Below are 21,093 nucleotides of genomic sequence, written 5' to 3' on the forward strand. Positions count from 1 at the left end.
TTCCTCATTAGTATAGTGGTATTAAAATAAAAAGAAGAAAAAAGAAAATAAAATTACTTCTCAAGTGATCTCCTCATTAAATAAAAATGCAAAGTATTTCCTGTTCAGTGCAGAGAAGACCTCTTAAAGTATATTGTCCAAAAAGGAGGAGAAAACTTTTTACCTGTAGCTTTCCCCTTTGGGGATTTCTCATTGTTTCAGGTCACTACCATTTACCTTGTTTCCTTCAGAGATAGGCTCCTTCCTTTAACACTTTGATCCAAATGTTGACAAAACCCTCAATCTCCCACTAGTTATGCTCTGTGCACATGTAAGTGTATGTATACACACACATTCACATACACGCTTTTAAAAAAATGTTGAGTTGATACAAATATCAATAATTCCATTCAAATGCCACAGGGTCTTTCTTATTCTCCCTCATTCCATATCTGTATCTCTCTTCTCCCTCATGGAGAGCCATGGCTCTCAGTGGGATCACTCAACTACAACTTCTACCTGTCTGCCAGAGTTATCCAACAGAATTAAGCCTCAACTGTCCACAACTATAATCTGCTTGATGAAGGTAACATTATCAGTTTTCTTTTTTCCCTTCCCTGGGTCACTGCTCTATTCCTCTGCTGGTGCTTCTGGGACTCAATTCCCAAGTAAACTACCTGTATTCAAATTCTTGTCTCAGTACATGCTTCTGGGGAAGCACCGTGTAAGTCACACCCCCCACTCACTAACCCACTGATCCCAAGTACCAAGAAATGGTCTTGTAAAAACTACACGTATACAAATGGTCTTGTAAAAATTATAAATATTCAAAGCATAATATTACATTAGCAATATAATAAGATATATCTAGACAGTAAAATATAGTACAAATCTAGGAAGAAAAACTTTACTTTCTCATGATCATATTTTAATACTCAGTTATTTCCAGTTATCATGAAACATAATTGTGTTAATATTAGTTTTGTTTATGAGTTATAGTGTGTACAGCTAAAAGAAGAAAAAAATGAAAGAAAGCAAGAAAGGAAGCGGTGAGAAAATAGAAGACAAGAAGGGAGAGAAAAAATAAATCTACCTACAGGGTGAATGTTCTGTTTTTAAATGGCCTTTGTGATTCATAAACACTAGCAATGTGTCATTTGATCCACAGATCCATGCCTCCAAGGAGCAAATGTAGGAATAAATGAACACTAAGGCCCTGATTTTGATCTCATGCAAAAAGGAAGTAATATTACTTCATCAAATGAGCTGTTTGTGAATAAAGAAATGAATTGAAAAAACTTGATTTCCTGTCATCTTTGGTTCAATTTTGGGATAGAAAGGAATAAAAACAGGAGATTTCTTAGATCAGTACCAGTTTAGTAAGAATAGCTTTTCACATGACATAACAAAACACCTCTCAACCTTTCAAAGAAAAAACAATGCAAGTCTTTGCTCCAAATCTATACAGAGGTAAATCACTATTATAATACTCATAGAACTCTGTGAGCCTAATATAAAGAAATCTGTATTTAAGAGAGCAATTATTATTTCAAAATTAATTGAAGGCCAGGTGCAGTGGCTCACACCTGAAATCTCAGCACTTTGGGAGGCCGAGGCAGGCGGATCACCTGAGATCAGGAGTTCAAGACCAACCTGCCTAACATGACAAAACCTTGTCTCTACAAAAAATACAAAAATTAGCTGGGCATGGTGGCAGGTGCCTGTAATCCCACATATTAGGGAGGCTAAGGCAGGAGAATCGCTTGAACCTGGGAGGCAGATGTTTCAGTGAGCTGAGATGGCACCACTGTACTCCAGCCTGGGTGACAGAGAGGGACTCCGTCTCAAAAAACAAATATATATATATATATGTGTGTGTGTATATATATATATATATATATATATATAGGATATAGATATATGTAGGATAGGTATTTGCAAAAGTATTGGAAATTAAAAAATTTATGGAGTAGGTATTTACAAGCATATTCACAATAAGACTTCTTATATATAGTCAACTTTATTTTAAAAGCAAAAGTGACATAAATGAGTGAGAGAGAGCCAAGTGTTGTAGAGTATAAATGCTCTTTGAGCTCTTATATTTGTTTATACAGAAATTTTCTTCATAAAGAGACTTTTGGTGAAGAACAGTGAGTACAGTTATTTACGAAGTTGTCTTTTAATTCAAACAATGAGTTTAACTGAAAAGGCTGAAAATTGAGTGATTTCCTAAACCAGGAAGAAGTTGAATCCCTGAATAGAACAATAACAAATTCTGAAATTGAAGCAGTAATTAATAGCTTACTCACCAAAAAAAGCCCAGGACCAGATGGATTCACAGCCACATTCCACCAGAGGTACAAAGAGGAGCTGGTACCATTCCTTCTGAAACTATTCCAAACAATAGAAAAAGATGAAGTCCTCCCTAACTCATTTTATGAGGCCAGCATCATCCTGGTTCCAAAACCTGGCAGAGACACAACAAAAAGACAGCATTTCAGGCCAATATCCCTGATGAACATAAATGCAAAAATCCTCAATAAAATACTGGCAAACCAAATACAGCAGCACATCAAAAAGCTTATCCACCACAATCAAGTCGTCTTCATCCCTAAAATACAAGGCTGGTTCAACATATGCAAATCAATAAACATAATCCATGACATAAAGAGAACCAATGACAAAATCCACATGATTAGCTCAATAGATACAGAAAAGGCCTTTGGTAAAATTCAACACCTTTCATGCTAAAACTCTCAATAAACTAGGTATTGATGGAACATATCTCAAAATAATAAGAGCTGTTCATGAAAACCCATAGCTAATATCATACTGAATAGGCAAAAGCTGGAAGCATTTGAAAACTGTCACAAGACAAGGATGCCCTCTCTCACCTCTCCTATTCAACATAGTATTGCAAGTTCTGGCCAGGGCAATCAAGCCAGAGAAAGAAATAAAGGGTATTCAAATAGGAAGAGAGGAAGTCAAATTGTCTCTGTCTGCAGATGACATGATTGTATATTTAGAAAACCCCATCATCTCAGCCTCAAAACTCCTTAAGCTGATAAATAACGTCAGCAAAGTCTCAGGATACAAAATCAATGGACAAAAATCACAGGCATTCCTATACTCCAATAATAGACAAACAGAGAGTCATATCATGAATGAACTCTCATTCACAATTGCTGCAAAGGAAATAAGGAATACAACTTACAAGGGATGTGAAGGACCTCTTCAAGGAGAATTACAAACCACTGCTCAAGCAAATAAGAGAGGACACAAATGGAAAAACATTCCATGCTCATGGATAGGAAGAATCAATATTGTGAAAATGGCCATCCTGCCCAAAGTAATTTATAGATTCAATGTTATTCCCATCAAGCTACCACTGACTTTCCTCACAGAACTAGAAAAAACTACTTTAAATGTCATATGGAACCGAAAAAGAGCCCATATAGCCAAGACAAGCCTAAGCAAAAAGAAGAAAACTGGAGGCATCACACTACCTGACTTCAAACTATACTACAAGGCTACAGGAACCAAAACAACATGGTACTGGTACTAAAACAGATATGTAGACCAATGGAACAGAACAGAGGCCTCAGAAGTAACACCACACACCTACAACCATCTGATCTTTGACAAACCTGACAAAAACCTGACAATGGGGAAAGGATTCCCTATTTAATAAATGGTATTGGGAAAACTGGCTAGCCATATGCAGAAAACAGAAACTGGATCCCTTCCTTACACCTTATACAAAAATTAACTTAAAATGGATTAAAGACTTAAACCTAAAACCTAAAACCATAAAAACACTAGAAGAAAACCTAGGCAGTACCATTCAGGACATCAGCATAGGCAAAGACTTTATAACTAAAACACTAAAAGCAATTGCAACAAAAGCCAAAATTGACAAATGGGATCTAATTAAACTAAAGAGTTTCTTCTCAGCAAAAGAAACTATCATCAGAGTGAACAGACAACCTACAGACTGGGAGAAGATTTTTGCAATCTATCCATCAGACAAAGGTCTAATATCCAAAATCTAAAAGGAACTTAAACAAATTTACAAGAAAAAAACAAACAATTCCATCAAAAAGTGGACAAAGGATATGAATAGACACTTTTCAACAGAAGACACTATTGGTGGGAGTGTAAATTAGTTCAACCACTGTGGAAGACAGTGTGGCAATTCCTCAAGGATCTAAAACCAGAAATATCATTTGACCCAGCAATACCATTACTGAGTATATACCCAAAGGATTATAAATCATTCTACCATAAAGACACACACACGTATGTTTTTTGTGGCACTGTTAACAATAGCAAAGACTTAGAACCAACCCAAATGCCCATCAATGATAGACTGGATAAAGAAAATGGGGCACACATACACCATGGAATACTATGCAGCTATAAAAGAAGAATGAGTTCATGTCCTTTGCAGGGACATGGATGAAGCTGGAAACCATCATCCTCAGCAAACTAACACAGGAACAGAAAACCAAACACCACATGTTCTCACTCATAAATGGGAGTTGAACAATGAGAACACATGGACACAGGGAGGGGAATATCACACACTGGAGCCTGTCAGGGAGTGAGGGGAAAGGGGAGGGAGACCATTAGGACAAATACCTAATGCATGGGGGACGTAAAACCTAGATGACAGGTTGATAGGTGCAGCAAACCACCACAGCACATGTATACCTATGTAACCAACCTGCACGTTTAGCACACGTATCCCAGAACTTAAAGTAAAAATAAAGTAAGTAAATAAATAAATAAGAAAATTGAGTGATTCCTTTGTTAATCTCTGAGGTACGCTTTTCCTCCCAGTTCTTCCTCTTCATGTCCCTAGCCATGTCTGGGGTGTTATGAATGGATCATTCTCTTGGAACCATTTCCTTGTTTGACTCTCACCTGCCATTTGAACAACTGAAATCTCAAATAAGTCATGTGAAACAACCTCGAATTTGCTATAGCTGTTGGATATGGTTGTTGTCCTTCACTCATGAAGGACTAGCTTTATAGCTCCTACCTGGATTCTGAGATAAAGACACCTGGATTCAAGTCCTGGCTCTGTCACTATTTTTGGTGAATGATTAAATACATCTTGACAGTAGAAGTTCTCTCTAGGTTGTTTGGATGAACTAGCTGAAGCTGGGGCCTCCTCTCCTTTTGCCAGTGAAAGCGGCTATGTCTGAACCAACTTCTCTTGGTACCTGTTGCTCCCTTTCTTCCAGTGGCCAGAACTGTGACTAAAATCAACTTTCCATAGGAACTAATGAGCAGTGTTGCCAGATGACTGGTACCTAAATTCAGACCATTTAGTGTCTCAGACCGGACTTTATGTCCCTTGCTTATAATTCCACTTTCATCTTGCCCTATAAAGGGGAGAGGAACAAAGGTGGATTCCTCTCTTTAAGCACAGCCCTGTTGTGCATCCAGCTGCACCCTGGCCCTACTTAGATCACTCACCTTTTTGCAAGATGCCCAGAGAATAGGGTAACCCTTCTGCCTGTGGCATACACACCAGTGATACTGCAGATGTTTGCAAGAGCCCTTGGCTGGCAGCATGATATTTGACTTTTGTGACCCTTAGTTTCCTCATCTGTGAAAATGAAAAACACAATAGTCTTCCCTCATATCAGGGGGAGGATTAGTTCCAGGACCCCTGTGGATGCCAAAACCCACTGATGCTTAAGTCTCTCATATAAATAAATGAGTCTTTCATATAAATAAAATGGCATAGTATTTGCATATAACCTATGCACATCTTCCTGTATACTTTAAATCATCTCTAGGTTACTTATAATCCATAATACAATGTAAATGTTATGCAAATAGTTGTTCTATATATATATGTCTTTAACATTTGTATTGTTTTTCATTTTAAAACTATTTTTGATCTATGTTTGGTTGGCCCTGTGGATGTGAAACGTACAGATCAGGAGGGCCAACTGGACCTCACGAGATTGTTTTCAAAGTTAAATGTATCTATTCATTCAACTCGTGTTGAGTTAACTCTTATGTAAAAGTTTGCTGCATAGATTAAAATAAATCACCTTTGAGAGAGGTGTTGTGTTATCAAAAGGGTTTGGACTTGTGAGTCACGTGTTTGGCTTCACGTACATTCCAACTTTGTTGCTTTGAGCCCCTGTGACCTTTAGTAAGGTGTGAGTATTAAATGATGTCTATAAAAGGATCAAGTACACACGTGTACATGCTCAATAAATTGTTAACTTGCTTTCCTGCTCCCCTGCCTTTCCTCCTCCCTTCCTCTTTTTTTTTTTTTTTTTTTTCAGAGATGGGGGTCTCACTTTGTGACCCAGCCTGGAGTGCAGTGGTGTGATCTTGAACCTTGAACTCCTGGGAACTCATGAGCTCAAGGGATCATCCTGCCTCAGCCTCCTGAGTAGATGGTACCTGTGTGGTCCACCATGCCTGGCTAATTAAAAAAAATTCTTTCTGTAGAGATACAGTCTTGCTTTGTTGCCCTGGCTGGTCTGGAATTCCTGGCTCCAAGCAATCCTGCCCGCTAGACCTCACAAAATGCTGGGATTATAGTTGTGAGCCACTATGCCTGGCACCTACCTTCCTCTTTACTTCCACACATGCTTGCTTTCTTGTTTCTTACTCTATTCTGATTCTCCTTCAATGTTGCCCCTATCTGGACTCTTTCCCCCCTCCAAATTGTCCCCTAACTGGTATGCTATATTTTCTCAAACTCAACGAATTCTCAATACACGGTAGAGAACAAAGGATTAAATTCATAGTGAATGTGGGCCTGGGACTGGGTGCATTTTCTGGACCTACTACATACGGAAAGTTTGGGCAATGAACATCCATCCTTGTGATAGCTGCTAAAGGTCATCAATAAGTGCAGTAATGCTTACTTCAGTAGTCATCAGATGTGTATGTTTATGCAAATCTGGGCTGTTCTTTGCTTCCCTCTTCTGGTGAGTTTCTTTTTTTTTTAGATTTCTTCAGAGAGCAGCTGTAAAGCTGTAATTTGGAAGGATGTAGTAAACAAGTCAGTAATTCTAGAGTAGCATCCAATATCTACCATCTTCCTGGCTCTCTTTCTTGCAGCTGAGGCAGTATTGTTATTTCCCACAATGGACTTGCTGACATCAATGGAGCCAGAAAGACCAGGCAAAATTGAGACTTAGAATTAGACATTCTATTGAGGCACTAGGTAAGTAGAACCCAACTGAGATGATAAGTTCTGTAGGGATAGAGGAGGTACTCTTTCCCTAAGGATCTAACTTAAATGACTTCACGTTCCAGGCAAGTAAGTAAACCAGTAAAGGGGCAGATATACAGTAGGGAGTGCTAGAGACTATGGCGAACTGGGGAACATATGTCTGGCCTAAGGACATTCAAATGTAAACATTTCAAACATTGAATGTTGCAAACCAAATATGTTAGCAGGCTAAATTTGCCCTACGCACCATCAGTTTGCAACCTCCTCAAGACTTACAGAACTTGGTCTTTAGGGAAAAAGCAACCGGTAGTAGTGGTGAGCCAGAAAAGTGGTTCCTGTCAGGAAGGTTCACACAGGTGTAACAGGAGTAACCTGAGCGTGAGTGTTGTTATGGCATGCAATATGGGAAAAGTAAGCCAGCAGTTAACAGGGACCCAGTTCCACGGATGAGAGTGGCAGGAGGCAGAGCTCAGTGAAGGGCTCTAAGTCCTCTGTGGTGGCAGAGGGAACAAGACAATTTCCAAACAGGAAGGCCTAGGTTATGAGTATGGTAATTGTTATGGGAAATCAGAACAAGGATGCAACAAATGACAAGATCATGTATCACTTATTACTGAATCACTAGCATATTGAATGTAAATCCCTTACAATGTTTTTATTGCTTCTTAAAAACTGATTTTTAAAATTGTTTATTATAGAACATTTAGAAAATATGAAAAAGCATAATAAAAAATAACTTTTGGGCTCTCCTACCTGAGGAAAGGCAGTACTGTTTCCAAAGCTTGGAGCCAGGCAGGGAATCAAGAACTTCTCTCTTGAGAAGAGGACTTTGGAGTATGGGGGCAGGAAACTAGACTAGGAGCCTTTATGAATTATCTATAGCAGAACTGATTTCAGACTATTTAATATTATTTATCATAATTTTTTATTTGAAATATTGTAATTAGGATGGCTGGGCACGGTGGCTCATGTCTGTGATTGTAGCACTTTGGGAGGCCCAGGCAGGTGGATCATCTGAGGTCAGGAGTTTGAGACCAGCCTGGCCAACATGGTGAAATTCCTGTCTCTATTGAAAATACAAAAATTAGCCAGGCATGGTGGTGGGGCCTGTAATCCCAGTTACTCAGGAGGCTGAGGCAGCAGAAGCACTTGAACCCAGGAGGTGGAGGTTGCAGTGAGCCTAGATCACACCACTGTACTCCAGCCTGGGTGACAGAGAAAGGTTCCATCAAAAAACAAAAAACAAAAAACAAAAAAAAAAAGAAAGAAAGAGAAAATAAATATTGTAGTTATATTGTAGCTAGGAGCCAGAATATAAAACTTAGCTCTTATCTAGTCAGATCTTTAATATTCATAATACACTTTCATCTTTTTAAGGAGGTATGAACTATCAGGATGTCAAATATTCATATCTTCCCAAAATCCATGTCCTTAATTTCTCTTTCAGGGTTATGGACTCTTCTGGATTATGTAGACACTACTGATCTTCCACATTATGGATTACACTGTTTTAGAATAATTCTGGTTTAACTGAATATATGTATAGCAGAGTATGAATCTTTTAAATCTTCAATTATTAGTCTGTTTTATGTAACAGTTATGGGTCACTGTGTGTGTTTTTAGTATAGGAGTAACTTTTTTTTTTAGAGACAGAGTATTGTTCTGTTGCCCAGGCTAGAGTACAGTGGCACAATCACAGCTCACTGCAGCTTCCAACTTCTGGACTCACGTGATTCTTCTGCCTCAGACTTCCAAGTAGCTGGGACTACAGGCACGAATCCCCACAGCCGGCTTAGAGTGACTTTCTAAGGGTAAATAACAAGTCAATTGAGACTGTAATTATATGACTTGGGGCAAAATTAACTGTTGTCAGCTGATTTGTTACCATATTTAATTTTAATTTTGGAGCTTGTATTCAAAAGCTATTACATGAATATAAGAAAATTTTTTTTTTTTTTTTTACAAAAAAAGATTATTTTAGAAGAGAAACGATATCTAGAAGAGAAACATTTCAACTTACTATTCTTTAGGCTATACTTAAACTGCACTCACATCTCTCCTAAAATAAACAAAATCAATCAACCATCATATGCTCATATAATGGCATTTTCAGTGAATAGGGATACTGTGTAGAACATGTCCTAAAATGTAAAATATAAGATTTCCCATGTGTGGCTGCCACAATAACTCTACTCATGCATTCTAACATCTGATAGTCTAACATTATTTCTATATTTAGTTTTTCTTTAAACTTCCCCTTTTTTCTTTTCTGCATTAGCAATTTTTAAACTTCCTCCTGCAAAAACGCTGTAAAAACATGTATGTTGCTTGTAAAATATAACCATTATCTCTTTGGAAACTTGGAAAAATATAGTAAAATTAGTGAGAAATGGAATTACAAGCATTTTTTTTTTCTTTTGATGTAGTCTCACTCTGTCGCCCAGACTGGAGTGCAGTGGCACAATCTCGGCTCATTGCAACCTCCGCCTCCCGGTTCAAGAGATTCTCCTGCCTCAGCCTCCTGAGTATCTGGGATTACAGGTGCATGCCAGCACACCCAACTAATTTTTGTATTTTTAGTAGAGAAGGGGTTTTGCCATGTTGGCCAGGCTCGTCTTGAACTCCAGACCTCAGGTGATCCACCTACCTCAGCCTCCCAAAGTGCTGGGATTACAGGCATGAGCCACCACCCTCGACCGAAGCATTCTTTCTTTTTCTTTTCCTTTTTTCTGTTTTTTTTTTTTTTTTTTTTTTTTGAGACGGAGTTTCGCTCTTGTTGCCCAGGCTGGAGTGCAATGGCACGATCTTGGCTCACCGCAACCTCCGCCTCCGGGATTCAAGCAATTCTCCTGACTCAGCCTCCCGAGAAGCTGGGATTACAGGCATGTGCCACCACGCCCGGCTATTTTGTATTTTTAGTAGAGACGGGGTTTCTCCATGTTGGTCAGGTTGGTCTCGAACTCTCGACCTCAGGTGGTCCACCCGCCTCGGCCTCCCAAAGTGCTGGGAATGCCAGGCATATTTTCCCCATAGTTTTAGCTCAAGGTATTCATTCCACAGTCACTGCCAAAAGAAACAATGGTAAACATCTATAGCTGAATCGTCAGTGAATATGTAATGGATTACTTAAGAAATAGTGACTCAGGAAATATAAACTTTAATCTTAGCTATTTCTGACGTAATTTCATGATGTCAGCCATTTGTTTTACTCTATGTTATTTTGATTTTGTATCTCATAAAATTTGGGAAACTGCTAGTAAATAACTACTCAACAACGTGGGAAGGATGAAAAAGGCTTTATGATGTCACAGAAAGAGCAGTCGGCCAGGAATTAGAAGATCTGACTTCTAAACATAGTCTTTTCACTTAAGATTGCCATGTTACTTTAGACAAGCCATTTCATTTTTCAGAGACTGTCATTTTCTTCATCTATCAGATACAGGTAATAATACATATCTTATTTTTATCTTAAGGCTGTAGGGAAGTATAACATTAAATAGTGTTGGTAAAAGGACTTTACAAATTGCGAAGTTATGATTTCAGAAATAACACCAGGGCTTTGCTATAGTACCCTTTGCTATAGCATGGAATTCAACGTAATGCTGCTCTCTTTCAGATTGAAGGGGTATGCCAGTGGCAAGGCTGTGTCATATTCATCTCTGCAGGAATTTCTAGGTTGGTATGATGAAATTCAAAGGATATTTATTTTAGAATTCTGACTCATTTCTGTTAACTCATACATACACTATTTCAATGATTTACTTTTGTGTTGAGAATTACTAGATTTTCCCCTAATTCATTTGTTCTCCATTCCTTTCTCCACCAACTCCCACCCCCACAAACAGTAAACTAAAAACAGATGTTCTTCTTTTCCTTTATGAGTTAGGCTCTCACTCTATCACCCAGACTGGAGTGCAGTAGCGCAATCTTGGCTTGTTGCACCCTCGACCTCCTGGGCTCAAGCAATCCTCCTGCCTCAGCCTCCCAAGTAGCTGGTACAACAGGTGTGAGCCACCATGTCCAGCTAATTTTTTGGTTTTTGTAGAGACAGGGTTTTGCCGAGTTGCTCAGGCTAGTCTCAAACTTCCAGCCTCAAGTGACCCTCCCCCCTTGCCTCCCAAAGTGCTGGCATTACAGGCAGGCGCCGCTGCACCTGGCTCTGAAAACAGATGTTTATAGAAGAACCAATGGTCATTTTTGTGTTCCAGATCTGTTAAAAGTTTACAGTACAATCAAAGGGATTTGAAAAGATCTCATGGAGCTATTCCAGCTTTAGTAAAGGCTATATATAGGAAAATGATGGCTCATTTTATTTTCTGCCCCTTCTGAAATCAGGCAAACAGTAGGTATTTCTAAGATACATTTGAATGCCTGTTTTTTAAAAAAATCAAAATCACATGAATAATATTACCACTTATTTAAAATCTTTGTTTTTATCTCTGACTTTTTCATAATCTAGCCATGCTCTCTCTCTCATATATATAATATATATGTATATACACATACCTATACACATATATGTGTGTGTGTACTTGATACCTTGATGTGCTGCTTTAAACATAGCACGAACAAAACAGAATTCTTGGTATCCTATTTTGCCACCCCTTTCCTCCAGATATGTTGATCACCCCAGTCTTCTCTATCTCATGTGATGATACCATTATCACTCAGTTACTCCAGTCCAAAATCTATGTTTCCCATGATTCTTTTTCATTTAGTCTGTATGTTTAAACCATCAGCGAATCTTTTGACTTTACCTCTAAAACATAATCTGTGTATTTCTTTCCATCTATTTTCATCCTATTACAAAGCAATGTCTGTCTGTCTGTCTCTCTCTCCCTATACACGCACACACACACGCACACACACACGCACACACATACGCACACGCACACACACGCGCACACACACGCACACACACACGCACACGCACACACACGCACACACACGCACACGCACACACACACACGCACACACACACACGCACACGCACACGCACACACGCACGCACACGCACACACATACACGCACACACACGCACACACACACGCACACGCACACGCACACACACACGCACACACATACGCGCACGCACACGCACACGCACACGCACACACACGCACACACACACGCACACGCACACACACACGCACACACACACGCACACGCACACGCACACACACACACACGCACACACACAAACTTTTTGCCATTTAAGAGTAAGTTGCAGATATGATACTTCATTATCCCAAAATACTTCAGTGTTTAATTCCAAAATACAAGGACATTCTGTTATACCGTTATAATTTTTTAAATAAATAGAGATATACTACTATAATCTATATATTTTGTTCAGCAATCTCTAATTGTCTAAGTAAAATATACTCACTTTAAGCTACCCTAAATCTGCAGAACAAGCTTAAGCAATGTGTTGTACCTAGCACAGAATGATTGGTTCATAGATAGTACCATTATAGTTTCACTTCTCCTAATAATTTATATGATACTTTTTCTTTTCTTTTTTTAGACAGAGTCTTGCTGTCTAAAGGAAGACTCCAGCCCAGGCTGGAGTGCGGTGGCGTGATCTTGGCTCATTGCAACTTCTGCCTTCTGGGTTCAAGCAATTCTTGTGCCTCAGCCCCTGGAGTAGCTGGGAATACAGGCGTGCACCACCACGCCTGGCTAATTTTTCTATTTTTAGTAGAGACAGAGTTTCACCATGTTGGAGAGGCTGGTCTCAAACTCCTGACCTCAAGTGATCCTCCTGCCTCGGCCTCCCAAAGTGCTGAGATTACAGGTGTGAACCACCGTGCCCAGCCTATGTAGTACCTTTATGAAAATACATGAAAGGAAGTGGGGGCTTGGTTCTATATACCACCGCCTTCTGTCAAATCTTTCACTAGTAACTTAAAATATCTGGTTCTTAGCTTCTTTAAGTATAAGGTTATACAAGATTATCACTGAGGAGCCCAGTGGTTCTAGAATTTCATAATTATATAAGGATGGTTTGTGTCCCCATATTTTAGTCTCAGACTGAATTCTAGCACCATTCTGAGGCTCTTTGTTAACAGTTAGGTTCACTACATGAAGGGCGGGTTGTTGGAAGACAGTTCTTAAATTTTAAGGTTCTTTCAGGCTACCACAGAACTCACATACAGGGTTGTTGCTCTGGAGGAAGCAGATGAGCAAAAGTGCCTCTTTCTGCTCAAAGATCTTGACTCTGTGTATACTGATTATGGAACTTGAACATTAAAGCCCAAAATCTACTAATAATTATTTTCCAACATTTTCTCTCAAGGATTTAAGGATAAAGAGCAAAAGGCAACTGCCAGGATGCTTTTAAATGAAGTTATACTTCTGTCTACACTTCAATTCAAAACAGAATAATTCAAAAGGAGAGATAAATTCGGGGCTTATGACTTTTAGTTATTGGCTAGAATGAAGAGATAACAGGTGACATGTTAGACCAAGGTGCTTCCTGGGGCTCAAAATTTCAAGAGGGGATGTTCCTCAAGGAATTCCAAGTTTGAGATTTTTATCTCCTTAGATAGTTTAACATACAGAACAATATCCATAAGCCTAGACTATTGATATCAGCTTTGGAATCCCTGATGGGGGTAGTGTGAGTTGCCACAGACAAATAGGACGCTATTTTCCATTACCTCTTCGTGGTGCCTTCCCATCTGTTGTCTTTGAGCTTTGCTGTTCTCTCGCTCTCCTCATTTCTCACCCCTATTAACAAATGTTTTATTTAGCATTATAGATGTTACGGGAAGTCAGGGACCCCGAACAGAGGGACTGGCTGAAGCCACAGTGGATGAACATAAATTGTGAAGATTTCATGGACATTTATTAGTTCCCCAAATTAATACTTCTATAATTTCTTACACCTGTCTTTACTGTAATCTCTGAACATAAATTGCGAAGATTTCATGGACACTTATCACTTCCCCAATCAATACTCTTGTGATTTCCTATGCCTGTCTTGACTTTAATCTCTTAATCCCATCATCTTCGTAAGCTGAGGAGGATGAACGTCACCTCGGGACACTGTGATGATTGCGTTGACTGCACAAATTGTTTGTAGAGCATGTGTGTTTGAACAACATGAAATCTGGGCGCCTTGAAAAAAGGAACAGGATAACAACAATGTTCAGGGAACAAGGGAGATGGCCTTGGACTCTGATTGCTGGTGAACCAGGTGGAACAGAGCCATATTTCTATTCTTTCAAAAGCAAATAGAAATATCACTGAATTCTTTTTCTCAGCAAGGAATATCCCTGAGAAAGAGAATGCGCCCTGAGGGTAGGTCTATAGACAGCCCCCTTAAGGCGGCCACCTTTTACGGTCGAAGCCAAAGGGATGAAATAAGCCCCCATCTCCTGTAGTGCTCCCAGGTCTATTAGGACGAGAAAATTCCTGCCTAATAAATTTTGGTCAGACAGGCTGTCTGCTCTCAAACCCTGTCTCCAGATAAGATGTTATCAATGACAATGTGTGCCCAAACTTCATTAGCAATTTTAATTTCGCCCCATCTGGAGGTCCTGTGATCTCACCCTACCTCCACTTGCTTTGTGATATTTTATTACCTCGTGAAGTATGTGATCACTGTGATCCACACCCTATTCGTGCACTCCCTCCGCTTTTGAAAATTGCTAATAAAAACTTGTTGGTTTTACAGCTGGGGAGCATCACGGAATCTGCCGACGTGTGATGCCTTCCCTGGACACCCAGCTTTAAAATTTCTCTGGGTAAATTTTCTCTGGGTAAAATGGTAAATATCGGGGGTGGGGTTTTCCCCTGACAATAGATAATTATTTTATTATTATTCCAGTCTCCTAATGCCAAACATTTTCAGTAAATAATCTTCATTCTCATCCCTCCAGGTAATTACAAAAGTAAACTTCTTTAACATAGTTCTGTCATAGCACAAGTGGGAGGAAGAAAGAGAAGGAGGAGATGGTTCTTCCTACTGGTCCTAAAAATGCTCTTGAGTGATATCTATACAATCAAGGGTAATATTAAAATATTTAAGATTCAGTCCTGTAGTCCCAGCTACTCGGGAGGCTGAGGCAGGAGAATGGCGTAAACCCGGGAGGCGGAGCTTGCAGTGAGCTGAGATCCGGCCACTGCACTCCAGCCTGGGCGACAGAGCGAGACTCCGTCTCAAAAAAAAAAAAAAAAAAGATTAAAAAAAAAAAAGAATCAGTACCACTTAGGATTCATCTGACCAATTGTAATGGATGCAAATAGCAGGGCAAGATCAGGGTTCTAGAGGCCTCCTTCTGTGCTAACCTTTCCTCTTTGGTGCTGGATCAAAAGTAGGAAAAATGGGGCTCCAGGCAGGAGATACTGTAAATCAGCATTTTAATAGGTTTTTGGTCACATCTGTGCACATTCGTTGATTATCAGGCCTGTGCTCAATGGTCTCAAGATGTAACTTCTCCAAATCTTTTCTTCCTCCATATCAGCAACCACTTCCAAGTTAAAGATATATCTGCTTCTTATGGGTGGGAGTGTAGTAGCAGATTTTTAAAAAAATCTTTAAAAAAAAAAATTACGAAAAATACAGATGGGATCTTGCTGTGTTGCCCAGTCTCGTCTTGAACTCCTGGGCTCAAGCGATCATCCCACTTCAGTCTCCCAAAGTGCTGGGATTACAAACATGAGCCATGGTGCCTGGGTTAGTAGTAGATTTTATTAGGTGTTTTAAAATTTTGTTTACATTGGTCTTGGCATACAAATGTTTTATGGTTTTATTAATCAAATAAACATTTTTTGTTTATGCTTTTGTTGCACTGCCTTTATGGTTATAAAGACCTTTCCCGTAGAGATATCAAACAAATACTAAGGTATATTTTTTCCGAATTTACAAAATACGATATCTTTTTTTCTTTTTTTTAGACGGAGTCTCACTCTGTTGCTAGGCTGGACTGCAGTGGCACGATCTGGGCTCACTGCAACCTCCACCTCCCAGGTTCAACTAATCCTTCTGCCTCAGCCTCCTGAGTATCTTGGACTACAGGTGTGTGTCACCATGCCCGACTCATGTTTTGTATTTTTAGTAGAGACGGGGTTTCACCACTTTGGCCAGGATGACCTTGAACTCCAGACCTCGTGATTCACCCACCTCGACCTCCCATGCTTGGCCTGGTAGTATCATTTTTAAATTCAACTTTTTCTCTGTGACCTGTTTTTTTTTTTTTTTAATGTTATGTGTAGTTCTAACTGCTTTTTATCCAAAGATTCCATTTTCCCAACATCATACTTTTTTTCACTGTTTTAAAATTTTTTAATTTTAAGGAATCTTAGTCTAAAACAAAAAAATTAATAAAATCATAGGTTTATTTCAATATTTGAAAATATCTTCAGTAACTTTCCACTCAGCAGGTAGATAACCACAAAGTTTTTGCCTTAAGGAAGGGTGCAAATGGAATTTAATATTGTCTTATTGTACTATGTAGAATACAAACTGTGAAGACAAGGAAATTAAATAATTCCATTTTTTTTTTCTCCTACATCATTTTTGCTGAAGAACTGCTCACTTAGCATCCTAGGAACAATCTTGTTGAGATTTGTCACCACTATGTAAAAGGGATGAACCTTTATCCTTAGCATAATGAATGTGAGACCGCCTACATCCATCCTGTGGGACAGCTGAAAGAATGAGCCCTAGCATCACACATGCCAACCAGTCTACTAGAGCCATCATCCATATAACTATGGAATTTCCAATTCTGGAAATGGCTCACAGCAAAACTGAATTTTCTGTTCTGTTCATCATATGGGTGAAACCACTGTCAGTAGAGAACAGAAGGGGGGCTGCATGGTTAGGCTGCACCAAAGACATTTTGCTTTTATGAATCCACTGAAGAAAAATGACTTTTGGTGCCATGTGGCTTGCACTTTTCTCCAGCAAGACAGCGTAGCTCCCTTAACCCCATTGTGTGTCTAGGAAAAGATAGTAAAAACATTTCCTTGAGAGGTAAAGACTACAAGGAAGCTACAAGCTCACTGTGCACAGGTGAGAAAGGAGGACCATCTGTAGATTTTTTTTCTATCTGAACAGACATTTATGTTTTAAATTCTCTATTTCCAACAATTCCCTTCATTATCTTTTGCTGGGCCCAAGGATATTGAAGCCATCTATCTCTTTACTTGTCTTCCAAGTTCATCAGTGCCTGCACAACATGGTAACAACAAAGTTAAAGACATTCCACTCTTCCAGGAAAGGGAAAAGCTGGATAGCCACATAAGAAGGATCACCAGGATGAAAATAAACAAGATAAACCAAGTTGACACCTCCAAGGTCAGCTTCAATGGCCACAGTTAGGTATTTGTGGATTCCAGCAATTCTATTTCAACTATCAGTACGATCGTATTCAAAAAGATGAGGAAGATGACGAAGTTTGTGAAGAGAGGACACTCGAGGACCCATCCGATCCACAAAGAAAGAGGTGACCTCTGACTGCAGCGCACATGCAGCCTGCTCAGCAGCCTCTGGGCATGTGAAACCTGTCCTACACGTTGAGGCTTTATAGAGAAGCGCACTAGCTGCTGTTGATCTCCCAACATTAAATTTCTTCTGGCGGGAAGGATCAAGTAACTCCCTGATAGTGTGCCACACGGCACAGCTTGGCTCAAGCCTTGCCAATGCTAGATGAGAAAGTATCGGTGAGACATAACGAACGGCGTCAGCGAGGGGCAGCTGCATCTGCCCTTCTTGGTGAGAAGTGGCCATGTCTGCTCAGCTCAGGTTCTCTTCGCCCACTCAGTGCTAACTTCCCGCTTCCACCTCCAGCTCTGGCGCCCCCTGAGCCCCGCTTCCCACACGCAGGATGAGCTCAGGGCCGGCTCCCAGCCTCACTGCACCCCATTCCCAGCCCCAGCCCTAGCCCAGGACTGGGCCCAGCCACGCTCAGGTGAGCCGCCTCACTCCGCCCAGCCGACCATGTGTAGATTTTAAGTTTTTTTTGTTTTTGTTTTTTTTAACTGGAGGAATCTGTCACACACCACAAAAAAAATTGTGTCCTCCTTTAAAAAAAAAAAAAAAGTCATGCAAAAAAATCAGATTCATAATAGAAAAGGAAGTATACCTCCAAAGTAGGCAAAAATATGTTTTATGTTTTAAAAACATGCAAAATAATTTCATGATGAAATACCTTGATTTGCATGTGACTTAGAACTTATTTCATATTAACCAGATTTAGTTACTGTGATAAATCTATTATGTGTTTTAGAAAATCTATTTTTAAAAAATATGTATTTTTAAGCCAGAAGATAAACCTGGCATTTGTGTATCCATGTGTAAGCTAGCCTGCTTGGTATCATGCAGCCAAGATACTAAAAGATTAATAAAATTATTTTAAAAATCTCCTGTTACAGACTAGCAAATAATATATTTCCTCAAATTTTCTGGGCTATACTACTTTCTATTAATGCAATCTGAATTTTCAGATATAAGTACCAGTCAATGGTTGTTTGTTAAAACTTAAAAGCAATAGGGTTGGGAGGACCTTTGCAATATTCATCATTAAATCATAAGTACAATTATTCTGGACCACAGTAAGTGGAATGCCCTAACTTTTCTTAGTTCAAACTCTGCAAATTGATTCTAAAGTTTATAATCATGCCCTTTTATGTGCTTTAAGCGGACGTACTGACTTTGTGGTGTATACTTTGTAAGAGAGCAGGTAACTCCAGCACAGAAGAAACCATGCAATGCAGAACTGGGGAGGACTTCAGTGGCACTGTTCTATTTTTATTGATTCAGATCATTGCTTTCAATCCTTCACTGAGGCCTCCTTGGACGTCGGTTTCTAATGTGTTACTGACTGTCACACAGTCCCCAGGTTGTACTTTGAGAAGACTGCAGCAGTAATAAAATATGGATGGTGCTGGCTTCTCTCTCTGCTACCTCCAATAGCGTGGAAATACGACTGACAGGCACAAGCCTCAATCTTCTCCCTCTGGATCTGTCTGTCCCCATTCCTTAATAAAAATAGGCGGGCCTCCTTTCGAAGTTCAGAGAGCATGACTTTGATATTTTCTGCTAGTGTCATAAGCTGTAAACATGTAGATTTCCCAAGGAAGCGACATTCTTCAGTCAATTTTCTATTGGTGGCACCATCTTTTGTTTCCTGGACTGCTTCTTCCCAACTGAAGTCCTTAGATCGGTAATGCATGTGCTGTAAGGATGAAAACGTTCCTTGCTGAGTTCAACTTGAATTTTATCACAGATGATTTCAGCCTTTTCTTAGAATGATATTTTGGTTGTAAGAACTTTATCACCTCCGACAGGTCTCTCCTGCTCGCCCCGGCCATGTTGACGAGCATGTTGTCCAGGTCAAATAAAGAGGCCAGCATGTGGCTCATCCCCGTAGCCCCCATGGCTCCTGCCACCCTTGCACGTGTGAAGTGGGCATCCCGGCAATGTCATACTTTTAATAATATGTGTTTTTTTTCATTGATGGGTATTAAATTTTTTTTTATCATGTTTTAGGTTGTTCTGTGTACTGTAATAAATTCTCTTCAAGAGTTACCTATTTTTTTCAATTGATTAGTCTTAATTACCATATCTTTATATGCCTATCTGGGAAAGAATAAAATGCCCTCTAGAATTGTGCAACATGGAAGCCTGGTCTAGAAGAAACTGATAGTGTTGAATTTTACCTAAGTTCTGTGCTCCTGGAAACGAGCAGAGATGGAGAAATCCCCCACCCTTTTGTGTTTCAGAAAAGCCTTGCTGAAAAGAAGCACCTTTCCCATATAGTTTAGATAAAACTCATGTATACTGCCTTGTTTACCTATGACAAGGCCAGAAACAGACTCCAAACTCCCACTCTTTGCCTCATAAATGATTAACTAAATTTGTTTGTACTAATGATCAGTGGGAACAAAACGCTTGTTAATCACACTTTGGTTAAGATTCTGTCTGTTCCCCAGGTCCTTGAACCTTGGCCCATCCTCAGTCTGAGTCAGCATGTAACCCCTCTTCAACAGCAGCTCTGGAGAGAAAGCTGACTTCAGGGTACAACATTCTTTAACCCCATTCTCTTATCCCACTTGCCCACATCCAAATCTTTCTAATCTAGTTTACTCCTTTCTATAAAAGAAAACCTCTTTTCACCTAACTCTTGAGAAGCTTGCAGGTATTATGGTTAAATAGTTCCTATTATTGCAATAGCTCCCCTTCTCCTATTGAAAGAGACCCTTCTCCTCTTACAATAATCCTTCCGACAAAGTCTGTCCTTACTAAGTCTGGGTTTGCTTTTTATTTGACAGGACCCACTCGTTACCTTTTATAAAAATTTTTTTTTTCTTATTCTCAAATAAGAAAAAATTATTTTGCCATCTCTGGCCCCCACCTGATTTAGGTTTTTAAAAAACTTTTTGGAGGTATAACTTACATACATACAAACGTATGTATAACTTGCATATATTTATTTATTTATTTATTTTAATGTTTTAAATAATTATTCCAGATTATTTTTATTTCCTTTTTTATTTTTATTTTTTTATTTTTTTATTTTTATTTTTTATTATACTTTAAGTTCTAGGGTACATGTGCATAACGTGCAGGTTTGTTACATATGTATACTTGTGCCATGTTGGTGTGCTGCACCCATCAACTCATCAGCACCCATCAACTCGTCATTTACATCAGGTGTAACTCTCAATGCAATCTTTCCCCCCTCCCCCCTCCCCGTGATAGGCCCCAGTGTGTGATGTTCCCCTTCCCGAGTCCAAGTGATCTCATTGTTTAGTTCCCACCTATGAGTGAGAACATGTGGTGTTTGGTTTTCTGTTCTTGAGATAGTTTGCTGAGAATGATGGTTTCCAGCTGCATCCATGTCCCTACAAAGGACGCAAACTCATCCTTTTTTATGGCTGCATAGTAT

At 39.4% G+C, this 21,093-nt stretch overlaps 1 protein-coding gene and 1 pseudogene across 1 annotated transcript; both read right to left on the reverse strand.

Moving 5' to 3' along the window:
- Nucleotides 1-17,281: 17,281 nt before the first annotated feature.
- On the reverse strand, nucleotides 17,282-18,820 carry LOC117065978. Its single transcript, XM_033181476.1, has one exon. The coding sequence runs from the start codon at nucleotides 17,931-17,933 to the stop codon at nucleotides 17,553-17,555; it is 381 nt and encodes a 126-aa protein (XP_033037367.1). The 5' UTR covers nucleotides 17,934-18,820; the 3' UTR covers nucleotides 17,282-17,552.
- Nucleotides 18,821-18,838: 18 nt separating this feature from the next.
- Nucleotides 18,839-19,567, reverse strand: LOC117066136 (annotated as a pseudogene).
- Between the last annotated feature and the right edge of the window lie 1,526 nt (nucleotides 19,568-21,093).

The sequence above is a fragment of the Trachypithecus francoisi genome, unplaced genomic scaffold (assembly GCF_009764315.1).
Source record: "Trachypithecus francoisi isolate TF-2019V2 unplaced genomic scaffold, Tfra_2.0 Lachesis_group2, whole genome shotgun sequence".
Taxonomy (NCBI): Eukaryota; Metazoa; Chordata; class Mammalia; order Primates; family Cercopithecidae; genus Trachypithecus; species Trachypithecus francoisi.

Excerpts from the sequence above, each read along its gene's own strand:
- LOC117065978 (XM_033181476.1), bottom strand. The coding sequence starts at position 17,933 with ATGGCCACTTCTCACCAAGAAGGGCAGATGCAGCTGCCCCTCGCTGAC.